The 26,165-nt window shown below is 45.8% G+C and overlaps 2 protein-coding genes across 3 annotated transcripts; both read left to right on the top strand.

The window, feature by feature from the left end:
• On the top strand, positions 1–6,056 carry LOC118556324 (microtubule-associated protein 1S-like; the record flags this gene model as incomplete). Of its 2 annotated transcripts, none has more annotated exon segments than XM_036131784.1 (3): positions 1–2,513; positions 5,271–5,485; positions 5,573–6,056. In XM_036131784.1, coding segments are annotated over 3 exon segments (2,884 nt in total), but the record flags the coding sequence as incomplete, so codon positions are not given.
• A 4,316-nt stretch (positions 6,057–10,372) lies between these two features.
• On the top strand, positions 10,373–24,831 carry palm1a (paralemmin 1a). Its single transcript, XM_036131785.1, has 10 exons — positions 10,373–10,597; positions 12,538–12,577; positions 13,390–13,470; positions 14,946–15,073; positions 19,378–19,438; positions 19,568–19,589; positions 19,654–19,722; positions 19,806–19,862; positions 23,338–23,469; positions 23,893–24,831. The coding sequence occupies exons 1-10, from the start codon at positions 10,491–10,493 to the stop codon at positions 24,570–24,572; spliced, it is 1,377 nt and encodes a 458-aa protein (XP_035987678.1). The 5' UTR covers positions 10,373–10,490; the 3' UTR covers positions 24,573–24,831.
• Positions 24,832–26,165: the final 1,334 nt, after the last annotated feature.

The following is a 26,165-nucleotide window of genomic DNA, read 5'->3' as shown; positions in this document are numbered from 1 at the left end:
CTTCTTCGCCGTCAACGGGTTTAACGTCCTGGTGAACGGCGGCTCGGACCCCCGCGCCTGCTTCTGGAAGCTGGTGCGCCACCTGGACCGGGTCGACTCGGTGCTGCTGACCCACCTGGGCGCAGACAACCTGCCGGGCCTGAACAGCCTGCTGCAGAGGAAAGTGGCCGAGCAGGAGCAGCGGGCGGCTGGACCGCGCCCCGAGGAGGACGCCATGAAGAACCTGGTGTCCCCGGAGATGGGAGTGGTCTTCCTCAACGCTCCCGACAGGCTGGCGTCCATGGAGGCGGACCTCAGCCTGCTGCGCAGCTGTGACCAGGCGGCGTGCGTCCTGCTCAGCCTGCAGAAGCTGGCCATAAGGCCCCGGCCTCTGAGCAGGCCCACCGGACCCGCCGTAGAACCCGTGATCCTCTTCCAGAAGATGGGCGTGGGCCGTCTGGAGCTGTACGTCCTGAACCCGGTGCGAGGCAGCAAGGAGCTGGAGGCGCTGCTGCAGCTCTGGCCCGACGGCGCCAGGACCAGCGCTCTTCCTCTCACCTGCCTGGTGTCCATCTGTGCCCTGCTGGTCTGGCATCCCTCCGGCCCCCAGGAGAAGATCATTCGGGTTCTCTTCCCCGGGTGCACGCCCCAGACCAAGATCCTGGACGGCCTGGAAAAGCTCCAACATCTGGACTTCCTCAGGCAGCCAGGCGTTTGTCTGGAGGAGCTGGAAGCGTCCAAGACCCGGAAGCCTCTGAAGCGCGAGGAGAGCCGGGAGAGTCTGCAGCCCAGAGAGCAGAGACCCAGCAGCGCCTTACAAAAAGACAAACGGGCCGAAGCGCGTAAGCCGGAGCCCAAGACAAAGAGCAAGGCAGCGGGGGACGCCACGCCCAAAGACGCAGAGGAAAAGGCCAAAGTAAAGGACGTCGATACGAAATCCAAGCCGGCCAAAGCTGCAGAGAAACTCAATCCAAAGAAGGACGGGTCAAAGGAGGACAGGAAGGAGGTGAAGAAGGACGAGAAGGTGTCTGCTGGGAAGAAGGAGGAGCTCACAGAGAAGAAGACAGACGCTGCAAAGAAGGACATTCAGAGTCTGAGGACCAAGAAAGAGGCTAAAGCAGAACCAAAGAAAGACGCCAAGAAGGAGGGAAAGAGCGAGGAGAAGAAAGCAGCAAAGTTACCGATTAAAGAATTAAAGAAAGCCGGAGGATCAGCTTCCTCAGCTCCAGACCAAAGGAAAGCTTCAGGGAGACCCGGCAGTGTAAAGAAGGACGGGACGCTTCCCAAGAGAAACTCTTTCAACAAGGAACCAAAAGGGAAGACGGGTTCCAAGATGGCGGCGCCTGCAGACCGGACAGGTGAGCCTGGCACACCTGGTCTGGAAGACGCCAACGGAAACCAGGAGCCTACGGAGAAGCAGGTGTCAGAGAGTCCGGAGAGGTTCCGCTGCGTGGAGGCCGACCAGGATCGGGTCAGAACCGCCTCACGTCTCAGGAAGTCGCCCAAAGCAGAGCTGAGTGTAAACTTTGACCTCACCCCCGAGCCTTGGCCCGGAGGGGGGGGCGAGGAGAAGAGCCTGGAGCCGGCGTCTCCTGCAGACTCGGCCCCAAACAGCGCCGGCCACACGCCCTTCCATCCGTCTCCTGAGGACGGCAGCCTCGGCGCCGCAGGCTCCAGTCTGGGCTTCGAGGATTACCACCAGGCCGGGTCGTGTCGGACCTCGGACCTCAGCTCCTCTCAGGACAAACGCTCCAGCCTCCTCAGCCCCGTCAGGGACTCCTCCCCCACCATCACCTCCATGCCCGCCCAGGTGGGCTCCCCCCACTCCACAGAGCTCGACTGCTCCCTCTCTGTCTCCTCGGAGAAGGTCGGCACCAAGCAACGCATCGCGGACTGCGGCGCCGGCCCGGTTCTTCCCGGCCGGGCCACCCAGAACGGACGCTGTGGATCCAGGGAGGACGTCCACGAGGTGTCCTCCTCTGATGTTCCCCACGATGTGGACCTCTGCCTGGTGTCCCCCTGTGAGTTCCAGCACGCCAGAACCTCACAGAACCACCAAACGGGCCCCGGCACCTCCCCGGACCCGTCGGACCCCTCCCACAACCCAAACAGCAGCAGCCAGGAGACCCCGCCCACGTCCATCAGCGACGTCCCCCCCAGCACCGAGGACTGCCCCTCCATCAGCGCCGACCTGGACTCTGACGACGACTCCAGCCTCGTCCTCCCGGGTCTGCTCTCCTCCCACGACCCGCCCCCCCACCCGGTTAAAGACCCGCCCCCCGCCCCGCTCAAAGACCTGCCCCCGCTGCCCCTCCAGCGCGGCGCCTGCATGACCGACCCCGACATCGACAAGAGCCCGAAGCCCGGCGCCGCCCGGAAGAAACCGCTGCAGAGAACGGCGTCAGGAAGCAGCCAGGGCGCCAGGTCCAAAGCCAGTTCCACCGGCTCTCTGAAGACCAGCCTCGACCCCAAACCTTCATCACGAAGTCTGGCCCCCGGATCCAAAGGCGGCGCCACCAGACCGCGGTCGACAGGTAGGCCAACGGTTCTTAGCTTCAGTCGGGTCCAGAAACCCGAACGCATTAATCTGACCTCCGAGTTCTCAGGTTCCCTAACTACAGCAACCAGATTGATCTAGAGCGATTATTCTAATAATTGGATTAAAATCTGACACATTCTGCAGATTTTTAACTATTTAAAGGAGCAATAATGACACCTAGTGGTTAAAATTGGAAAAACACACGTAACGCCTTTCACAGACACTATTTAGTCGACGGTCCGTCCCTGCTGAGAAACTCCACTGAGTTTCTACTTCCACAGGACTTTATGCTGCTGTATTCTGGTTCTGGTTCTGGTTCTGGTTCTGGTTCCGCTTCTCTTACCGGCCTCTACGTCTGCAAGCTGCTGCTCTTTTACCAAAATAAAATACCAAATGCTGCTCTGCTTTAGGAACTCTCATGTGATTGGCTCAGGAACCAGGAAGTAAACTGGGGCTGGACTCTGAAGTAGCTCTAGGTTTAGAAGGAGAGAAATGTGACGAAGACATTATTGATGGAGAGGATTGTTTGTAGGGAATGTTACTAACGTCCTGGGTGAGAAATGAGAATAATTTAGGTTTATTTTACAGTAAATGTCTTACTTATCGCTCCTTTAAGCTTATTTTCTGTTATAGAACTGCAGGAAAAACTAAATGCAAGTGAACAACTAATTCAGTTTATTGCTTAAAATGTGATAATAGCACGTTTCAGCTTTATGTTAGGAATAATTTCTGATAGTTCTGATTGTTCTGTTGTGAAATCAGGGTTCTTTCATCTAGCAAAGGCTGAGAAAATTATCCACGCCTTCATCCCCACACGCTTAGATTACTTTAACTCATTATATAAAAACATGGACCAGTCTTTCCACAGCGTCTCCAAAACGCTGCAGCGCGACTTTTAACTACAACATATTACCTCAGCATTCTCTGCATTGGCAGCTGGTATCTTATCGAATTAATTAAAAACATTTTTATTGGTTTTTAAAGTTATAAATGGCCTCTGCTTACCTCCAAGATGTTCTGCAGGACCGCTCCGTTTCCAGAACAATACCATCAAGCAGTAAACTGCTAAAGGTTCCCAGAACCAGAAAGGAGACGTTACTGGACCTAATATGTGGAACAGCACATTTTAAATCACTCCTGAAAACTCATTTATATTCCTTGGCATTTAGATAATGCCTGACGTTGTAAACTAGCTGTCCTATTTGTTCTTATTTATTGTTTTATTCAAATGTGAGTAATTCAATGCTGGTTTTATGAAAACTGCAGCACTTTGGTCCTGATACTAGCTGTTTTAACGGGCTTTATAATTAACATTGACATTCTGCTAAATGTGTAGGGAAGCGCTCACAGACCATAAAGCTCAGACCGAGCCTCCTGTTGCATTCTGGGATTTTAAAGAGGCTTAACACCAAAAAGCATAAAGTCACCCACATAAAATGTTAGAGCTCCTCTCCTGGGTTTTTAGTCACCAAATGAACAAAAATCCACCAAACAGAACCAGAACTGAACTCCTCTGAAACGGGCCTGTAGGACGGCGGTTCTGAGGTGTCTGCAGGTTTGAGGAGGAACCTGGTCAGTCTAACAATGTGGGCCCAGCAGTGGCCCGACCGGACCGACCGGGTCGATCGGGTCGTGTTCGTCTGCTGCGTGAACGTAGCTTTGAGGCTGAATTGACCTGCAGCTCCCTCTGCTGGCCGCTCTGAGAGCTACAACCCATCTGCTATCTCACCTGCTCGTTTAAAATCACGGCGGTGCAAAAGTATTTCAACACAGAAGTTTAAATGCCACCAAAGTGGGCGGAGCCTAGTGGGCGGGGCCTAGTGGGCGGGCTTAGTGGGCGGGGCTTAGTGGGCGGTGCTGAGGATGAGGGGAGTAGAACCTAGAGATGCACCGATCCGATACCCGCATCAGATAACGGCTCTGATATTTACTAATTAGCTGGGTTGGATATTGGAGGATTGATGCCGATCCAGCGTTCTGATCCATCCATTTAATTTTTTATTAATATACACAGCAATGCAGCTACGGCGATCTAGTCTCTTCTGTGTTAGCGGCGGCGGTCACGCAGCTAGCGATGAGCTACATGAGCTACACCCAGCAACATGGAGCAAGTCTGCTATTTAGAAACATTTCAAACTGATACGCCAACAGGTCCGCCTGCGACGTGCAGCGTCTGCAATGCATAAGTCACGGCGGGGGGGGGGGGGGGGATGCTGAACTTTTTAACAATGTTTATTTCAGGCCTGATGTAAGGTACACGGTTTATTCATTCAACAGCGGTACCGACCCGGTACCGACCGGATCAGTACCGGGTCGGTACCGGCCGACAAAAAACTGGGTCGGTGCATCTCTAGTAGAAGCATGAGGGCGACGCTGGAGGTTTCATGGCGGTTCGCTGGAGCACCCCCCCCCCCCCCCCCCGTCAGCGGGGGTAGAGGGAGGAGCTGGAGCCCAGCGGGGCGGTGGAGGACAGGATGGGTCCAGTTTCTGAGCGGTGAAGTGATGCTAGCAGCTAAACACTGCGGCGCTTCTCTACCTGAGGGCGGGGCTATGGCGACGGAAACATGAAGCCGGGTTTCAACCCTTAGGGGGCAGCACTGAGACGGTTCAGGCTAAATATTGCACAATCAAATGCTAATCAAACAAGTAAAGACTGCGGCGTTAGGTTTGGGTTTAGTTACTCTCTAAAATTGACTTATTTGAGCCTCCGGTTCATATAAAGAACCCGATGTAATCTTAGTGTCGTCTGCAGGTTCCAGGCCGGCTGGTTCTGAAGGTCCCGTGGTTTACGTGGACCTGGCTTACCTGCCGTCCGGCGCCGCCTCCTCCACCGTGGACCAGGACCTGTTCAGACGCTTGCGTTCTTCTTATTACATCATCAGCGGAGACGACGCGGAGAAGGAGGTGACGATGAGGAGCATCCTGGATGGTCTGCTGGAGGGGAAGAGCAGCTGGCCCACCCATCCAGTGGGTGACACCTCCCTCAACTTCCTCACTTCCACCTCCTCCATATTACCTGTCCTCTGATTGGTCCGTTTCCTCCCCTACACGCAGGTGACCCTCATCCCCACCTTCGATTCCGTGGCGATGCATGAGTGGTACCAGGAGACACACGAGCGGCAGCGGGAGCTGAGCGTGACGGTGTTGGGCAGCAACAGCACCGTCGCCATGCAGGATGAGACCTTCCCCGCTTGCAAGGTGGAGTTCTGAGCTCCACCTGCCGCCTTTCACCTCACAGCAGGACGCCGCTGCTGTGCTGTAGTGAGCATGCTCAGTTAGAAACCTGTACTCCATGCTTTCCTCACCTGTGTGACATCATGGTTGTTCCACCTGCTGGACCAGAACCTTTAGCTCACCTCCTTAAAGCTTGTTGGAATCAATAAAAGCGAGCTGGATCAGAACGCAGACCTCACTCTGGGTTATTAAAACTCTCCTTCAAGGGTGGAGAACTCAGTTAAATTAAACTCAAATGTTATTAAAAATGATCAGATAGGACAGGGTTGTGAGGAAATACTGTTAATTCTTCACAATCATGCCATATGTCAGAACAAGGTCTAAAGTATGAAGCCAAGAATGTGTCGGTTTATGCACATTTTGAGCAAAACCAATTGAATCTAGGATAGTTTTAAAGGCTACACTAAGTTTATCACATTCTGTGTCAACATGGATGTTAAAATCACCCACTATAATAACCTTATCAGTATTTAACACCAAATCAGATAAGAAATCTGACAACTGATCCAAAAACTGAGTGTAAGGGCCTGGTGGACGATACAAAACAACAAACAGAAGAGGTTTTATTGCTTTGCAGTTTGGATGAGGGAAACTGAGGGTTAAATGTTCAAAAGAACTGTAATTATTAGTTGGCCTGGGACTAATTAATAAATCAGACTGAAAGATAGTTGCCACTCCTCCTCCTCTTCCCACAGATCTGGGAATGTGGAAATTTGAATAATTGGAGGGAGTTGACTCATTTATACTAACGTAGTCCCCTTGTAGCCAGGTTTCTGTGAGACAAAACAAATCAATCTGATTATCAGAAATCAATTCATTAACTAACAAAGTCTTTGGAGGGAGAGACCTTATATTTAATAGACCACATTTTATTTTATTTTTAGGTTCAAGGTGAACCATATTGATTTTTATTAGGTTTTTCTGATTTGTTCCTTTTAGATAAGTTTTTGATCTGTTAAGTTTTGGCCGTGGGAAAGACACTGTCTCAATAGGGTAATGGGTGGGTAACAGTACAGAAGCTGCAGAGAGGTGTGTTAAACTACGGCTCTGCTTCCTGGTCTGGACCCTGGGTTGTCAGCATTTAGGAGAACTAATAAATCCGGCCAGATTTCTAGAAAGAAGAGCTGCACCATCCAAAGTAGGATGGATGCCGTCTCTCCGGATCAGACCAGGTTTTCCCCAGAAAGTTCTCCAGTTATCAATGTAGCCCACGTCGTTTTCAGGACACCACCTAGACAACCAGCTAACTGCAGCCGACTCAGTTCATCACAGAACGGTGAAACATTCTGAACCCACGAGTTCAGAATGAACCCTCAGAACCTAGCGGTTCTGAGGGTTCTGACCCGGATCACGCCTCCCAGGCAGGAGTACAGCATAGAAAATAACTTTTAAAAGATATTCAATAAGTTTCCTTTAAAACTTTGCTGCTGCTACCGAAGGACTAAAAGTGTGAAGGTGTGACCCAGAAGAACCGAACCAGGCTATCATCGTTCCTGAGTTCTGAAACTGGTTCTGTTGGGTCCGGGTTCTGCTACAGATGTCCTCAGCAGCTAAGCTGTGAGCGATGTTCAGGAACCGTGTTCTGCTGGGTTCTGAGGTTCTGCTGCGGTTCTGAGAACCATCGCCTGTTCCACTGAGTTCTGATCCAGCACCAAAAGTCTCAGGTTCTGTTGGAGGTCCCGTGTTCCTCCTGAAGGTCCTGATCCAGTAGGTGGCACCGGGACCACAGCGGCGTTGAAGGGACCTCTGCCTCCTGCTGTAGCAGCAGTGCATCATGGGAGTTGGAGTCTGTGGGCAGCGTCCCTTTAGAGTTCCTGCTGGACGAAACCGACTGAACCCGACCCAGTTTCACACATTTCAGCTAATTTATTTAATTTAACAGCGACGTCACAAAGTGTCCTTTAGGCCGGCGCCGCCGGAGCCATGTCTGGACGGGCCTCGCTTCTTCAGGTTCTACTAGAACTTACCGATGTGGTTCTGATTCTGTCAGGCTGCAGAGAATGTTCTGTAAAGCTCCTTAAATGTATTTTTACCCCCCAGTCTGTCCTGAAACACTAAGGATGACCTTTCAGAATAAAAGTAGCTGTTGAACAGAGTGTCGGCTTTTATTGTGAAATGATTCGGGTTGCTGCGTAACGGTTCTCATTACAGTCGGTGGGAACGTGTGGAGGACGTTCTCCGTCTGGTGGAACCGAAGCGGACCTTCCTGCTCAGGTACGTGTTTGTCCTGCTGAAGGTTCTCCAACAGGTTCTGGTTCTGGAACCTTTCCAGGAAGCCAGTGGGCAGGAGCTGATGTTCAGATTCTTGATTGTCGCAGGTTTCCAGGGAATTGGACCCAGACCTCAGCGGTTCTGGTTCTGGGAGCTCAGTGCGTTTAAAGCAGAGGTGTCAAACTTTGGCGTCATGAAGTCATTAAAAGGGCCGGTTGCACGTGTAGAGACGATACTTTTCATTTCATAATTTCATTCCAGTTCACATAGAAGTATACAAAATGCACGGTAACATAGAAATAGCACCTTAGGCCCAGTTTATACAGTTTATCTGCAAGAAAAGTTGATATTGGGGTGAGTTACACTTACAGGAGGCACAGTTTTAGCCACTTTATACACTTTAAAAGGATATATACCTCTACTTTATCACATGATATGCTTTTTTTTATTGGCTCTTGAGGGCTGGATAATTTACCTTGATTGGCCGGATTCGGCCCGCGGGCCTTGAGTTTGACACCTGTGGTTTAAAGGGTCACAGCAAACAGCTTAAATCGGGTTTTTGGCCCAGATAACTGTGAGATGTGATTGTATTTCATGTTTTATCGTCATTCTTCCTTCCATATTAATGTAACAACACTAAATATGGGCGTCATGATTCACAAATAATCATTCAATAACATAATCATTAAATGCAAAATAACAGGAGCAGGAAGCAGAATCATTTTTATTAACACAGCCTGTCCTGTGCGCTGCAGAACAAAAATACAGTTTATCTGTCACATGCAATATTTACACGTTTTTCTTTTTTATATTATTTAGATGTTTTCACTTTTCATACAATTTTTAAGGATTTTTAATTTGTAATTCTATCTGAACAGAATAATATTTGAACGACATTTTAAATAATTTTCCAGGTTCCTTTGTTTCACTCCAGCACAGAAACATTTCTTTGGTCCTTGCTAAAGGATATTTAAAGTCATTTCTTCTGCTTGTTTCACTGTTTACAGTAAAAAGGTTTCTTCTGTACAGTAAAGTCATCAAATTGGCAGCATTAAATATTGCAAAATCAAAAAACGATTAGAGCTTTATAATTTAACGTATATTTCACTTTGCTCGAAACAGCAGTTTTTACACGTTCTTTTTAACATTTTCTATGTGAGACTTCCACACCGTCTCAATACCAACGCCATTTAAAGTCAACTTAACAGTTTTGGTGCGTTTTTGCTTCTTCAGTCTGACATGCAGCCATAGACATTATATACGATGTCTGCGGGAGCAGCACCATAAATATCCATATCTATGAGCAGCGCTGTCACTACCCGATCCGCACCATCAGCTCATTTGCGCATGCGCGAACAGAATAACTTCTGGTAGGCAATAGTCCGTTTTTCTTACTTTTTTTTTTCGAGGCGGGGGTTTCTTTTTATATATCTTTGTATTTGCGTCAATATTGCATATTCCAAAAATTAAACAACAGAAATACATAAAAAACAGTGTTTTTTTTTATAGCAAAAATGTTTCCCAGTCGTGGTTAGGGAAATAAAAATATATAAACCATTTCTTTTTAACTTTCTAATAAAACAAATGTTTAGTTCCAGATTATATGTATAACAAAATTCAACGTATAATTAAGGATGAAATTAATTTTTCCAGTCCTGTTTGAACAAATAATAAAACTAAGAGTGCACGTATGTTGACAGGGAAAATTTAATAATATCTCAGGATAGGCTAACGTGGGTCAAAAGTTACATATTGGGGCTTTAAATTGTTGGTGTTTTTAATTCAGTTTTCATTTTTAAACATTCTGTGGTAATATTCAGGTAAAATGTTTTACATGTAATATTTTGTAACTGTTTTTTATTTGTTTAAATTTTTTGCCAGGTTAAAAAGAGATTAATAATGTCAATTGTGACTTTCCTGGTTAAATAAAGGTTTAACAGAAATAATAACGATAAAAATTAGCTTCCCATGATGAGTTGTAAATATAATTATATATACTTTTTTTTCATAGTATAGCGTATAGATCAATCAAATATTTGAAACATCTTTAAGGTGAATAGAAGAACTGATTGAAGTCGACCATTCCATAGTGACATCATTGATGCAAGTTCGATAAATTCACCACATTTCAACAATTAAGTAATAAAACAAGAGCAATAAAACAGCATTTTATTAAACTGCAGATGTTTGTAACTTTTCTGTCACACAATAAAAACTATTCTATAATAATTTTTCTATTAAATCTTCATAAAAACGGCCAAATACCTTTTTCTCCTTAAAAATAGCTCAGATTTTCAGAACCTGCCCAAAGCTACTTTTCCAGCTCAGCGTGTCCAGCAGAAGCCCAGATGCGTGGAAACCTGCCCGATCTGGCAACACCGGCTTCTCTGTTCAGATTCTGGGATTTTATGGAGATAATTGTTCCAGAGGAAGTTCAGCCTGAGCCAAATCAAAAGTCTCTGCAGCCTGAGGATGACCGTCAGAGAGCTTTGGTCCTGATGTTGGGACCGGGCGGAACCTTTCCATCATGATGAAGTCAGACTCCTCCTCCCCCCCCCCCCCCCCCCCCCCGGTGGGTGGGTCTGTTTTGTCTCGGAGGAACATCACATGCAGCAGCGGACGGATCTGCCTTAGGTTGAGTATTTGCCTTTTTCTTCATCTTCTCTTTCCTCTTCTTCGGGTTCTGAATCTTTTTTATGTATATTTATCGTGCTTGAAATGCGCGTGCCCGTGCTTACGGGCACGCGCGGTGACGTCACTGTGCGGCACCAGCCTTTCCTCTGCAGCAGACCACTGAGCTATATTATACACTGAGTGCTGATTTTGCCGAAAAACTGAAGTCACTGGCCGCCATCTTGCTCCTCCCTACTCTCACAGAATCCCACAGGATTTGCTTGCAACAACAAGCAGTTTTCTGGCTGAGTGAAAACGTTTCACAGGTAATTCTACAGTCAGTGGATGTACTAACACTATCAACTACTAGGAAATTAGGTGCTGAAATATTTTACATGTTATTCATATTGAATATATATATATATGTATATTTAAGTATGTGTATATGTATATATGTATACATATATGTAAATATATGTTTTTGTATATTGTTATTTATATATTTATAAATGTTAAATATATATATTTAAAGGAATAAAATGCAAAATATTTCAGCACATGACTTTCTCAGTACTTGATATTTTTAGAACATAACATAAAACTATATGGCATTTGACATTTTAAAAGTCTTAAGCCCCCCTGAACATGAGAAAATCCTCGTTATTCGATGCTGTAGCGCACATATTCCCTAGTTACTGGGGGGAAATAGGGAGTACCAATATGGCGGCTGGTGGCTTCAAAGCGACTCGTTCAGACGGTGATTAGCACTCCAGTGTATAATATAGCTCAGTGCAGCAGACCGGTCCCGGTCCGATGTGGGCGTGGCGGTGCCGCCGATGCCGCCAGTCTGGGTCCTACTTTACTGAGCGGAGTGATCTGGTCAGAGGTGGAGGCGCTGCGGCAGTTTATTCCACTTATTGGTCGGTTTCTGCGCTTTTGGTTAATGTGACGCACCAAGGCGGACGCCTGCAGACCGCATACTTTCCGGTGAGTTTTTCACAATAAAAGCGGTGAGAAGAGTCAGGAGCTGCTGACCAGGAGGCGTGATCTGACCATCAGACCCAACAGGACCAGCGAAGGTCCTGATGACCCGGTCCAAAGGTGGAGACATGGAGCGGAACCGCCGCAGCCGTCTGACGACCAGAACTTCTCCCTGATGGAGAAGATGTCTGCTCTGCACCAGTCCAGAAGTCTTCTCCTTCCAGAACCACCACCAGAACCCAACACGGTCCCAGTAGGTCCGAAGAGGGTTAGGGTTCAGGTCCTTCAGACCTTCAAAGGTTCTTCTAGAACAGTGGTCCCCAAGCCGGGTCGGGTCGGTTCCAGGAGTCTCCTCCTACCACGCAGCTGACTAGAATGGACGGTGAAGAAGCTTCAGCAGCACCTTGTGGCTGCAGAAGGTTCTGGATCACCTGAAGCAGGTGAGCGGAACCAGAGACCCGTCTAGAACATGCAGGACAGAGGTCCCTGAGGACCCGGCTGGAGAACCTCCCTCCTGTCAGAACCTCTCTCTGGCCAGAACCACCCTCCTGCAGCTTGATGGAAACTCCACCTCTCCTTTGTGTCTCTGGGTCCAGTTGGGTCAGAAAGGTTCTGGTGACAGCTCTTATTTTGAAGCCCTCTTCCTGTTTGTTTAGTTTGCTGAGGTCAGGCTGACAGCAGCAGTGGGGCGGAGCCCTCCATCAGCACAAGAACAGTTCTATGGACCGGACCGGTTCTGGAACCAGAGAACAGTGGTTTAACCCTGAGGTTCTGGTTCTGCTGCTGAACTTAATCAGGTTCTGCTTTCAAAGAGCAGATGTTTTCTGTTGATCCAAAGGAACAGAACCTGGTTCTGTCCGGTTATTTGTGGCTCTTCTTTTTCCCTTTTCTGTTGTTTTTCTTACTGTTTGAGAACTTTAGGTCCAAAACTTTGTTAGATCATCAGAACCAACTCTAACCCGACCCAGTTTCTGTTTCAGAGTCATGGATGTTGATCAGGACCATCTGCAGCTGCTCACGGTGAGTTTTTACTTGAAATGATTTTTGAACAGAACCGACCCAGAAGCAGAGCGTGAAAGTTTCACGTTCGGTCCAAAAGAAAAGAACCAAGAGCAGCTTCAGTCTCAAACACAGAACCCATCCTGAGCTGGTGAATCAGAACCTGCTTCAGGTTATTAGTGAAGACAATCAGAACCACACATCCATCAGGTTTCTGCTGATCATTGAGTCCGGCCCGTTCTGTCTGAGCTCTGGTTCTGTCCTTTACAACCAGAACACAGACATCAGTCTCTGCAGAGTCTGGCCCGTTCTGAGCTGGCAGCGGGCCTGGTGTTTGGTTCTGGCGCTGCTCCAGATGACAGAAAACAGAGTTTGGACCCGGGAAGGTTTTGGAGCGGCGGATGGAGGCAGAGCAGAGCTCAAACGGGTCGGGACCGTTTCTCTGCTGGCAGCTAAGGAGCCGTTAGCTGGACTGCAGCAGCGGTTCTGAGCTCAGCGTTCCATCGATCCCGGTATTGATCCGGTCTGCCTGAGAGGAAACGCTGCATTCAAAGCAGGCCAGCTTTATTCAGACACACTCAGAGACAGACGAGCCTGACAGTCAGCAAACAGGGATAGACCCAAATAAACACAAACACGATGAACGGACCTCCAGCAGAACCACAGAACCTGTAAGGTACTGATCCACATCCGCACCATGAGGTTGACGATCAGAGACACAGGATCTGTTCGCTGGTTCTGGTTCTGGTTCTGGTTCTGGGTCACTGCTGTTTGAATTAACCTAAGAGGATGTAAATCAAAACAAACTGACCTAATTTCCCATAATGCCTCAGGAGAAGAGGAAGTGGCAGACTGAGATGGAGAACAAGCATCGTCAGCTGGAGGATGAGAGGAGAGCTCTGCAGCACCTGAAGGTTGGTTCTACCTGTCCTCACAGAATGTGTAAGCATGGCCCAAAGCTCACCTGACACCTTCTGGCTCTGATTGGCTTAGAGTTAAGGTGTTCTGGAGTGGGTGTGGCCTAAACAGGCGTCTCATTCAGGGGCTGCATCCTTCGTGACTGTCCCTCACCCTAACCGTAGCATCACTCCGGCTAAAAATGTGAATGATTTCAGGAGAATCAGAGGATCAGTCCTGGTTCCAAACCGATCCTCGAGAATTGATGTCCAACTCTACCTTTGATGGTCCATGAATAGAATTGGTGTTTACATCTTATCCCGACGACCTCTAAGTCCGTCGGTGCCCAGAGTTTATCACTGTTTTAATGTTTATCTGTAGTTCTTGGATCCAGAGGTGGGGTGCGATGCAGCTTCAACAAACTACGGCTGCAGAGTAAAAAATATCAGACCTAAACACCGCTGCAGCTTTAGATAAAACCCAGCTGACAAATGTTCCACAGGCCAGACTGGATCTGACAGAGAGAGTCACATGGTCCAGAAAGTAAAGCCAGGACGGCCCTGCAGCAGGAAAAACAGGTTTATCTGTTTCATATTTATCAACAGTGAAGGGGGCAACACCAGAACCCTGAGGAACACACTGACCAGCAGGACTTAGAGCCAGCTGATTGGTTGGAGCTAAACTGTTTATTGGCCCAAATATCAATGTTAATTTATTTATCAGCCCAGGAGAGGAAGGATTTAACACGGCTGGTGAGGACAGAGCAGGGGATTGTGGGACGCCGTCTGCAGGAGACTCAGTTTATGCAGAAGGAGGCTAAAGAATGTCCAGATGTATCTCCACTGACCCCCCCCCCCCCCCCCCCCACAGGCAATGCGCTGGTTGCTCCTCTCCCATCAGGTAAACGCTTCAGAACCTCAGAACCAGAACTAATAAACTTAGAAACAGCTTCTTCCCCAGAGCTGTGAGGGCGATCGCCCCCTGATGGGAGATGTGTTCCTCATGGGACAATCACTCTACTGTTATTGCCCATGTGGGTACTCCTGTTATCAGGAAAATTGCACTTTTCTGTAAATGAAGCATCAAGATCACTGCACAAAAATAACACATTGCTTGAGATTCTTGAAGGAGAGACTGGTCCATGTAACATATCACTCGCTCAGGGACTGATATCACAGATACAAACTTTAATGCTCTAAAATGTGAAGGAAAACCTGTAAATACTAAGTCTGATGTGGCTCTGTGTTATCTGTGTATATCCATGGTAACACATGGTGACAATAAAAAGATTTTTTAATCTTGAAAGTCAATAACACGATGCCAGTGACTGACCTCTGTGGCTCCAGGTTCATCCAGGACACCATGCTGCAGGTCAGTGACTGGATGCAGCCTGCTGGGTTTCTTTGGAGAGAAAACTTTGGACCAACCTGTCTGGTGTTGTGAATTGCCGCTATATAAATAAGCTGATTTTAATCAACTGTTTCCCCTTAAGTTGAAGGCTCTGAGGGAACGCTGGCTGCTGGAAGGAGCCCAGACTGCTGGAGAAGATCAGGACCGAGTCCGGAGTCAGCTGGAGGAGGACGAAGTCAAGACCAGGAACCTGGAGGACTCCATCAGAAGGTCTGATCTGGGTTTTTCAGCTGAAATTTGCTTCAATGTAGTCAGCAACAATCTATTTAAAGCTAATTTAACTAAGGTTTGATATAATTTATCCGTCCATCCATTATCAATAGCCACTTATCCAGGCAGGACCACAGGGGGCTGGTGCCTTTCTCCAGCCAGGGTTCTTGCCAGAATATTTCAGCCTAACGACCCGTTAGGCTGAAATATTCAAGAACTTATTAACAGAAATAAAATGAACATCCAGAGAACATCACTATAGAATGCTGTTTATCTGAATTAACACTATATTTCAATAAATAAATCCTCTCTACTAGGCTGTGAAACTTAACTACTAATCAGAATGAAGATAAAAAGAAGTTAAGCTAAGGAACTATGTACATGCAACAAAGAAACAAAAGACAGAATAAAATGGTCGATCATCATCATTTTTCAGTCTGATTTATTAATTAGTCCCAGGCCAATTAATAACTACAGTTCTTTTGAACATTTAACCCTCAGTTTCCCTCATCCAAACTGCAAAGCAATAAAACCTCTTCTGTTTGTTGTTTTGTATCGTCCACCAGGCCCTTACACTCAGTTTTTGGATGAGTTGTCAGATTTCTTATCTGATTTGGTGTTAAATACTGATAAGGTTATTATAGTGGGTGATTTTAACATCCATGTTGACACTGAATGCGATAACCTTAGTGTAGCCTTTAAAACTATCCTAGATTCAATTGGTTTTGCTCAAAATGTGCATAAACCGACGCACTCTTGGCTCCATACTTTAGACCTTGTTCTGACATATGGCATTGATTGTGAAGAATTAACAGTATTTCCTCACAACCCTGTCCTGTCTGATCATTTTTTAATAACATTTGAGTTTAATCTAACTGAGTTCTCCACCCCCAAAAGAGGGTTCCATTATAGTAGATCTTTATCGGATAATGCTGTATCAAAACTTAAAGAGTCTGTCCCCTTTTTAATATCCTCCGTATTGCAGAAATGCCCTGTAGATGGCAGCAATGTTGTTTCTTCCAATTCACAAATAGATGTCTTTGTAAACGGTATGACTTCGTCATTGCATTCTGCATTAGACAATGTAGCTCCCTTGAAAAAGAAGGTGATTATTCACAGAAAGCTGGCTCCTTGGTTTAATTCAGAGCTGCGTTCCTTGAAGCACAATGTTAGGAAATTGGAGAGAAAATGGCGCTCTACACACCAAGAGGAATCCTACCTAATCTGGAGGGACAGACTATTGTTGTATAACAAGACCCTCCGCAGAGTTAGAGCAGCATATTTTTCATCATTAATTGAAGAGAATAAAAATAATCCTAGATTTCTCTTCAGTACAGTTGCCAAACTTACCCAGAGCCACAGCTCTGTTGATCCATCCATTCCCTTAGCTCTTAGCAGTAATGATTTTATGGGATTCTTCATAAATAAAATTGATTCCCTTAAAAATAAAATAATTGGCATCCTCCCAAACATGATTACCTCATCCTCAGTAAGTGAGGCAGCATTGGAGGAATCCTTAGAACCTGCGCAGTGTCTGAACTGTTTAGAAGCAGTAGAGCTTTCTGAGCTATCTAAAATTTTAGCTTCATCTAAACTTTCTACCTGTATGTTAGACCCAATCCCAACCAAGTTGTTTAAGGAGGTATTCCCTCTGATCAGTGGCACTATTTTAGACATGATTAATCTATCCTTAGTAAATGGATATGTACCACAGGTTTTTAAAGTAGCTGTTATTAAACCTTTAACTAAGAAACCATCTCTTGATCAAGATGAGTTAGTAAATTACAGACCTATATCTAATCTTCTTTTCTTATCTAAAATTCTTGAGAAAGTAGTTGCTAATCAACTATGTGAACATTTACAAAGTAATGACCTACTTGAGGAGTTTCAGTCAGGCTTCAGAGCTCATCATAGCACTGAAACAGCTCTGGTGAAGGTCACTAATGATATTCTCATGGCCTCAGATAATGGACTTGTGTCTATACTTGTCCTGTTAGATCTCAGTGCTGCGTTTGATACAGTTGATCACAATATTCTCCTACAAAGACTTGAGCATACTGTAGGGATTAAGGGAAAAGCATTAGGCTGGTTTAAATCTTATCTGTCGGACAGATTCCAGTTTGTTCATGTTAATAATAAATCTTCCTCAAACTCTAGGGTCACCTGTGGAGTACCACAGGGTTCAGTCCTTGGACCAATTCTCTTTACTATATATATGCTTCCGATTGGCAACATTATCAGACAGCATGGGATTAATTTCCACTGTTATGCTGATGACACTCAGCTATATTTATCCATAAATCCTGATGAATCCAATCAGTTACTTCGACTGCAGTCATGTCTTGATGACATCAAAAGCTGGATGACTTTAAATTTCCTGCATTTAAATTCTGACAAGACAGAAGTTGTAATCTTTGGACCAGAGTCTTCAAAAAATAAACTTCTTAATCAATCCCTTAATCTGGATGGCATTAACTTGGCCTCTGGTAATAAATTTAAAAATCTTGGTGTTATTTTTGACCAAGACATGTCATTTAAATCCCATATTAAACAGGTTTCCAGAGTTTCCTTTTTTCACCTTCGGAATATCGCCAAAATTAGAAACATTCTGTCCAGGAGTGATGCTGAAAAACTAGTCCATGCATTTGTTACTTCAAGGCTGGACTATTGTAATTCTTTACTATCAGGAAGTCCACAAAATGCAGTTCGAAGTCTTCAGCTGATTCAAAATGCTGCGGCAAGAGTTCTGATGAAAATCAACAAGAGGGATCATATTTCTCCTGTTTTAGCTTCCCTTCATTGGCTTCCTGTTAAATCAAGAATAGAATTTAAAATTCTTCTTCTAACGTATAAAGCCCTTCATAATCAAGCTCCATCATATATCAGAGCTCTGATTACCCCGTATGTTCCTAACAGAGCACTTCGCTCTCAGACTGCAGGTCTGCTGGTGGTTCCTAGAGTCTCTAAAAGTAGAATGGGAGGCAGATCCTTTAGCTATCAGGCTCCTCTCCTGTGGAACCAACTCCCAGTTTTGGTCCATCAGGCAGACACCCCGTCTACTTTTAAGACTAATCTTAAAACTTTCCTTTGTGACAAAGCTTATAGTTAGAGTGGCTCATACCCTGAGCTATCTCTATAGTTGTGCTGTGATAGGCCTAGGCTGCTGGAGGACATCAGGGTCTAATTTTCTCACTCTACTGATTTCTACTGTTCTTCAGTCTACTGTTCTCCAGTTTTGCATTGTATTACATTGAAATGACTGTCGTCATTTCAGCTTTTAACTTTTGCTCTCTCTCTTTTTCTTCATAGTAGGTACACCTGGTCTGGCGTTCTGTTAACTGTGACATCATCCAGAGAAGACGGCTCACCCGCTACTTCCATCTAATGTAGAACAGATTACTAGATCAATGTGTGCTTCTGTGCTTTTTTGTTTCTCTTGTTGTGTCTCTGTTCTGTCTTCTGTAACCCCCAGTCGGTCGAGGCAGATGACCGTTCATACTGAGCCCGGTTCTGCCGGAGGTTTTTTTTTCCCGTTAATGGGTGGTTTTTCTTCCCACTGTCGCTTCATGCTTGCTCAGTATGAGGGATTGCAGCAAAGCCATGTACAATGCAGACGACTCTTCCTGTGGCTCTACGCTTCCCTAGGAGTGAATGCTGCTTGTCGGGACTTTGATGCAATCAACTGGTTTCCTTATATAGGACATTTTTGACCAATCTGTATAATCTGACCCAATCTGTATAATATGATTGAACTTGACTTTGTAAAGTGCCTTGAGATGACATGTTTCATGATTTGGCGCTATATAAATAAAATTGAATTGAAATTGAATCATCATCAGAATGATTCAGTGATTCCTGGTTCACTGCAGATCTGACTTAAAGAACATGGGATGGAGTTAAATTAGCTTAACTAATTTAGAACATTTGTGTGTTTCAACCCGTTCACAATGCAAACCCTGAGTTACACAAAACATTATTTGAGGAAATAACCTTTTTAAAGAATAATTTGCTCAGTAAAATCAAAGCTCCTGTATCTGCATCAGTGAAGAAGTAAACATCCTGGACAACAGAAGCTAACGCTAGCTGTTAATAGCTTGACGGACATGGAACGCACAATGACAGGTTCTGTGCTCCCTTAGCTCGAGTTGCACTGCTACGTGGTTAAAAAATAAATACTGAAACCCTCCAATAATTACCGCTATGCTGTCAAAACATTGTGGTGAGAAGCCTGGCAGCGGTCATTGGGCGAGAGGCGGGGAGCACCCTGGTGAATTTATGTGTTTATTTGTGTTTATGGTCTGCAGACTGGAGCAGGAACTCTTAAGTCTGGAAACTGGATCTGTCTGTCGGACTGTAACACACTCTGTAAGTAAACATGGTGACTGAATCTCACAGGATACTTTTATTTTGAAAGAAGTCTGAGCTGTTTCCTGTTTATCAACAAATGCTTTGATTGTGGAGGGTGACTTCCTGTCTCTGTGTTTGTGCCTCCAGGTGATGTCAGCGGCCGTCCCAGGTAAACTTCCTCTGGTCTGCTTGTTGTTTTGTTCCTTCTACTTCTGACGCATGTCTCTGATCAGCTGTTGACGTCAAAGATCCAATCAGAACCCAGATGGGCGGAGCTAAGCCATCGGGTCGTGTCATCCAAGGTGGGCGTGAATAGACCAATCAACTTACAGAAATAAAGTTACAGTGACATGTGATGGTGTCCAAATGTCTCTCTGTCTCAAAGTTCACCAAAGTCTTCAAGTCAGCAAATCTCCAGAAGCACTGGGAGAGATGAAGAAAGGTGAGTCAGAGATGCAGGTAAACTGCACCTGAACTGGAGATAAAGTACAGTTTTAGCCTGCAGGTACCCTACAAGTTTATTACATACTAACAGACTTATAACGTGTAATAACTGGGTTATTACTCGTTATAACTGGTTTGTTACACGTTACGGTTGTACTAAATTTTAAAACTTGATATCAATACTGAGAAAAATACTCAAAACCATTTTCAATACTGCTGCAATTTTATTTGAAGGCACAGGGTTACTTCTGGTTAAGAGCAAAAACAATTACAATGTGATAACTTTAAATGGGACATATCCTGCAAAATCCACTTTTAGCTCTTAAATCCATCTTTTTGTGTCCTTGGAGTTTCCAGGAGAGCAGAAGAGTTAAATCTAGTCCCTCTAGGAGCTGCATAGAGATCTTTATGTTCTGTTTGGATCATATTTTGTTCAGTTTTCTCTGTTCTCTGTTATGTTTTAGAATAATTACATCACATCATTGACTTCCAGCTGACCAATTTCACAGATCTGCTATTTTAATTTTTTCCACAGTGATTTTGTAATCCAAGTTGAAGGATGCTGAATGAGTGAAAATGTTCATACGTTGGGTGCTTTAACCCACACGATCCATCACGCCGTCCCCCAGCAGACTACAAAAATGGCCGAACCGGGTGGAGGGGAGCGCTCTGTGACCTGGAGGGGGCGGGGTGGGAAGGGCCTCCTTTAGATTTAAAGAGACGGCACCAAAACAAGCTGCTTTCAGACGAACCTCAAAGCCTTACAGCTCCACTTTATACAGACCACAACTGAAGGACTTAAAGGTGAAAAGGAAGGCATTAAAAGGCATGATGTGTCCCCTTTAACTTTTACTTTCATAATCAAGGCCGAGCAAAAATTAAGGGAAAAATATGGAGGGCCGAAACTGACAGAATTAAAAATAAATGCAGAAATATATAAATGGCCCAGTAAATAAACCAATGCCCTTAAAATGTACCAATTAATTAAAAAAAGTTATTTTATATTTATCAATATGTCTTTGTTTGAAATATTCCCTTTATTGACCATGTTTTATAATTAAATTGACTATTGCAATTTTTATCTCTATTTTTCCCAACTTATTATTCAGGCATTTAATTTTAATTTTACTGTTTTTGTTTTTCATGTTATTATTTTACTTACAGATGCATTCATGTCTCTTTTATTTCCCCCTTGAATTTTCTTACAGCTCCGTCTGCTCTTTGCTTGAGCTCGGCCCTGAAAACAACCACAGACGTAGCCGAGCGCAGAGCAGACCGAGTGGTTTGTCAGCGTTAAATGTGCACACCAGCATAAAAGTATAGGTATCATGGGAACAGCCCACATATGCTGCGTATTCCTTCTGATTGACCAATAGTAGCGCAGCTGACCCAAGAACGACCTGCCAGCTTATTTGCATAATGAAGCAGAAATGCTTCAGGAAAAATTAAAAAGGGGACAGAAAATCGTAAAAAGAAAACATGGAAATAAATGAAGGTAAGAAAATTCATGGTTGAAATGAAAGAGGGATAAATACATCTATAAGTAAAATATTAACATAAAAACTGTAAAATGAATATGTTGGAAATAAATAACTAACTTGGTCAAGGCAGTAATTAATTTTTAAAACATGATAAAGTAAACAAATGAGATAAATAAAGACATAAAAGTACATTCAATTATATCTCAATTTTAAATTTGTTAATGCATTTCTGTCAGTTTCTGTCCTCCATAGAATAAGCCTCGTTAGAGAAATATATAACTTGAGTAGAAGATGCTAATGCTAGCTGCTATCTGCTAACCGCCGGCTGTCAGTCTGTGTCACACGTCGTCAGACAAGGTGCTGGACGCAAATGACGCATGATGAAGGTACAGCGCTGCATGCTTGAGGGGATTGCTGTTTTAGTTCAGGGGAAATGACTTTTGAACTTAAAATTTTACACAGCAGTGGAAGGTTCTGAAAAGACTGTTCTATCCTTGTATGTCCAGACCTCAGCATTTAGAAAAAACAGTGAGTGTGGGTTGAAATCCATTGTTGCCAATTCATGCGAGAGAAACGAGCAAGCAACTCTTTACCTAGACCTTGTAAAGATTATAAATAAACAAGGCCAAAGTCGCTGAAAATAAATAAACCTGGCAACACTGCTGGAAGCCTGGAACACAGTGCTGAGTGTTTCTGGGGGTCCCTTCTCCCCTCTGTCATCAGATTCTTTAACAAAAGTGCATCATGACTTTTTGATGTACTTATTGTTGTAACATCATCAATATCAATATTGTTATATTTGATGTGCTCTATTTTTGAATAGAAAAGCACAAATAAAAATCGGTTTCAGCATTGCTGTGTAGAAACATGTTTTCCTATCCTAGACATGCTGGTTAAATGTCCCTCAAGCATTGCCGTAGGGTAGGCAGTAAGCCAGCTCGTGTTTTGTACGGAAATGTTGGAAGTTTAAGAGTCCCGCTGAGCCACGCAGCCCTGCTGAGAGTCCAGTCTCCTTCCACCTCATGTGGTGCTGGTGTTGTGTCATAAAGTAATGGTCTGCCTAAAACTGATTGGTGCGCCGGTGTGGAGGACCAATCAGGAGCGCACAGCCTACCTGAGTGTTTGGTTTTCAGCCTTTTTCTTGGTTTAGATCTTGGAGTCAAACAGTATTAAAAGTATAGTGGACAATCTTCTTAAGCTTTGAATTTTGGGTGGATCATCATCTATTGGTTGTCCCACATGAAAATCATTGTGACGCGCTCAACTAACACCAATGTGTGCGCACGGTCCTCGCCAATTTCCTCTGGCTGCACATTTTTAGCGTTTAAGTATCCAGGTAGCTTAGCGGTTAGCTTAGCGGTTAGCTTTGGGGTTAGCCGTTCATTGTAGCTCTGCTGCTCTCACCGTATACTTTAGCTGAGAGTCACTAGGAATGAACATCATACAAGTTTATGAGAAGGAAAAGAAGGCCTCAGTAGAAAGAAATAAGACCAGAGTGGATTTGGGAGATACACCTGAGGAGCGGACGAGCAGGTAAGACGGTCTTGCGCAGGTATTCAGAAAGCGACTTGACCGTTTCTTTCCTACATTTCCAGAACAATTGTCCACTATACTTTTTATGGAAAAAAAACCATTATATTTGTATGGCCAAGGTTTATTACCAACAGATGTACTAAGTGTTAACAGGTTGATTACGTGATATTAACAGGGTTATTTCATGTTAACAGCGGGTTTATTGTCTGTTAGCAGGTCTTAGATGCTGACAACAGGTTTATGAAACTCCACCACTGTCAGTTTTCACTCAGCTCTAGTTTAGAAATCTTTAACAGGAAATCCAGGCTGCAGACAGCGGTGTTGACATCATGCAGAGCTTTTCACGGTCAGGGTGTCGCCAGTGTGTGTCTGTTTGCACTAACGCCTGTTTCATGTTGTAGCTGCCTCACTCTGCCTGGTAACCCTCTGCTTCCTCTCTCACCACTTCCTGTCCTCCAGCGATGTACTCAGTGGAGATTAAAGTAGAGCGGGACAGAGTGACGGGGGAAACCAGGGTTCTGTCCACTAACACCAAGCTTCCTGTTGACCTTTCCGATCAGGGAGTCAAAGTGTATGAAGATGAGCAAAAAGGTCAGCGGTGAATGCCAGCATGAGCTAAACACCAACAGAGCGGACTTTATGAGAAGAGACTAACAGCCTGATAACCAGGATTGTTTGAGATTAAGATTAAAACCTTCTGTCCATTATGACCCGCTGTCCTTCTCCTAAAGTAACTGCAGCTGATGGCTTCATGATGCATGCATGAGAAACACAATGATGTCACAGACACCCACCTTCATCAGGTTGGTTTGTTTCACACCTGTTCATGACTGACGCCTGCAGCTGAGGGAGACGCTCAGTAGTGCACGCTGTGACATCATCCCACGCTGTGACATCATCCCATGCTGTGACATCATCCCACGCTGTGACATCATCCCACGCTGTGACATCATCCCACGCTGTGACATCATCCCACGCTGTGTCCCCGTCTAAACTGTCTCCTCCTGTCCCCAGTGGTCCATGAGATGAACGGGGAAGACGCTCACCTGCTCAGCTACTCTGAGGTTGAAGAGCTCATCCACAAAGCTGACGAGGCCTCCATAATGTCACAGTCGGTCACCAGGCCAGCCTCCCTGCCACCAGGAGAGGTCCCCAGGGAGCCAGGACCAGGACCAGAACCAGGACCAGGACCAGGACCAGGACCAGGGCCCACATGGAGCCCTGCACCTAGCCGTGTCCCAGAGGCCACGCCCAGTCCCACGCCCGCCCCCCCTGTCGCCGCAGAGATCACCGGGCTGGAGGCCACAGTAGGCGGGGAAGCGAGCGTGGCAGAGGCCAGTGCTGACAACCCGGTCACCATGGTGTTCATGGGATACCAGGATGTGGAGGATGAGGATGAGACCAGGAAGGTGCTCGGGCTGCAGGGCACGGTTAAGGTGGAGCTGGTGCTCATTGATGACGTTGACGGAAAGGTAGATCCGCTGCCTCCTGCCGCTGTTCCCGCGGCTGCCCCTCCCACCTCTGCTGCCCCGCCCTCTGCTGCCCCGCCCTCTGCTGCCCCGCCCTCTGCTGCCACGCCCACACCCACCACACCCCCAGAAACGATGGTGGCCAGCAGCAGGGAGGCGGCGGTGGAAGGAGGGGGGGTAGTGGGGAAGAAGAAGCAGCCATGTAAATGCTGCAGCATCATGTGACCTGTCCGAACTCTTTAAACTAACTCCGCCCACTGCACATTTCCTGCCTTTAACAACATGACATCACTTCCTGTTCCTTCATCAGTTTTATAAAACCTTTTATTTTCTACTCTGCCTTCACTCTGACACGCCTCCTGTTTCCAGCTTAGAACACCTGCGCACTTTAGCATTAGCATGTGAGCATTACCCTCCCCAGGTGTGTTTACCTGTACGCTTGTCTATTTTCTAAAAGAGGAAATAAATTGGAGTTGATGTGAAATCTGTGTGTGTGTTGGCTTCAGGCTGCAGCGGTAATTTTAACAGGTAGAATAATCTTCCTGCTCCATGATTTCATGACGTTGGCCCGTTTAGAGTCGGTGCACGAGGTCAGGGGCCTCGTCTGCAAAGGGTGTGTAGACACAAAAGATGCGTTGATAATACTGACCCAGAGGGCTGTGCATAAAAATCAATACAAAGATTAATATCAATGTTTTTAAAAAAGATTTCATTTCGATATTCTGGCTTTCAATATCGATATACCTCCCAACCCCTAGGGGGCGTTATTACAGCGCGCCATTACTGTTCACAGCGAGGAAAAACAAGTGAGAGGAGTTTGTGGAACGGCCGACAGGATTTTAGAAGCGCCTTCGTCACTAAAATCAGACGTTTGGCTCATTTTTGGTTTCTGTGATGCGTTAAATGCATTGAAGCAAATGTGCTTTATGTTCCTGTTAATACAGGGGTAGCCAACTCCAGTCCTCGAGAGCCGGTGTCCTGCAACCTTTAGATGAGTCCCTGGTCTGACACGCCTGAGTCAAATAATCAGGTAATTAGCAGGACTCTGAAGAACCTGACTGCATACTGAGGAGCTAATGTGCCATTTGATTCAGGTGTGTGGGGCCAGGGAACCTCTGAAAGTTTCAGGACACCGGCTCTCGAGGACCAGAGTTGGCCACCCCTGTGTTAATATATCAGTGTTCAATAAACTGAACATAAATAGAATATTTGGCTGGTTTTGTTGGTTGAATGACTTTGAGCATTAATTTGTAAGTAATAAACAAATTAAAACAAGATGAACTATATTTAGAATCGTCCACCCACAGCTAATTGCTCCCAGTAGTGCCACCTAGTGGCTATACAAGGTATACATTAAAGGTTGCTAGAAATGTAAAGAGAACTATTTTCTGGCCCCAACGGCCCCATTGGCCCCTGTACGGGTCCTCCTGGTGGAGCGGGGCCCCGTGCCGCTGATGGCGTGGGCCCCTCTGCGCTGCCTGTATCCATGCAGCTGCTGACCACAGTGGACGTTCTCACAGACAGAGCAGCTGATCCATGTCAGCTGCGTGGAAAAGGAGCCGTAGGTCCGCCGGGTCGATGAAATTCCCACAATGCAGCTCAGCAAACATTAAAGTGCAGTTAGCAGCTTTTTCTCATGTAATTGGAGCGTTGAGCTGCACCTACATGATGTTCTCAGGGCGGAGATGCTTGTTCCATGCAGCTGATCTAGAACCAGCACCACCGCGCTGTGCTCCAGTCTCTCAGTAGCGGCTGGATCTGTGTGGGTCTGGATCTGTGCGGGTCTGGATCTGTGTGGGTCTGGATCTGTGTGGGTCT

The sequence above is a fragment of the Fundulus heteroclitus genome, unplaced genomic scaffold, assembly GCF_011125445.2.
Source record: "Fundulus heteroclitus isolate FHET01 unplaced genomic scaffold, MU-UCD_Fhet_4.1 scaffold_46, whole genome shotgun sequence".
Classification (NCBI taxonomy): domain Eukaryota; kingdom Metazoa; phylum Chordata; class Actinopteri; order Cyprinodontiformes; family Fundulidae; genus Fundulus; species Fundulus heteroclitus.
Note: the sequence above shows the minus strand (reverse complement) of the source record. Positions and strands in the feature narration are given on the sequence as shown.

Bases quoted from the DNA above. Each gene is read 5' to 3' on its own strand.
- palm1a (XM_036131785.1), top strand. From the start codon at position 10,491: ATGATGAAGTCAGACTCCTCCTCCCCCCCCCCCCCCCCCCCCCCGGTG. The intron at 10,598-12,537 runs GTTGAGTATTTG...TTTCTGTTTCAG, and splicing joins AGCGGACGGATCTGCCTTAG to AGTCATGGATGTTGATCAGG. The intron at 19,439-19,567 runs GTAAGTAAACAT...TTGTGCCTCCAG, and splicing joins GTCGGACTGTAACACACTCT to GTGATGTCAGCGGCCGTCCC.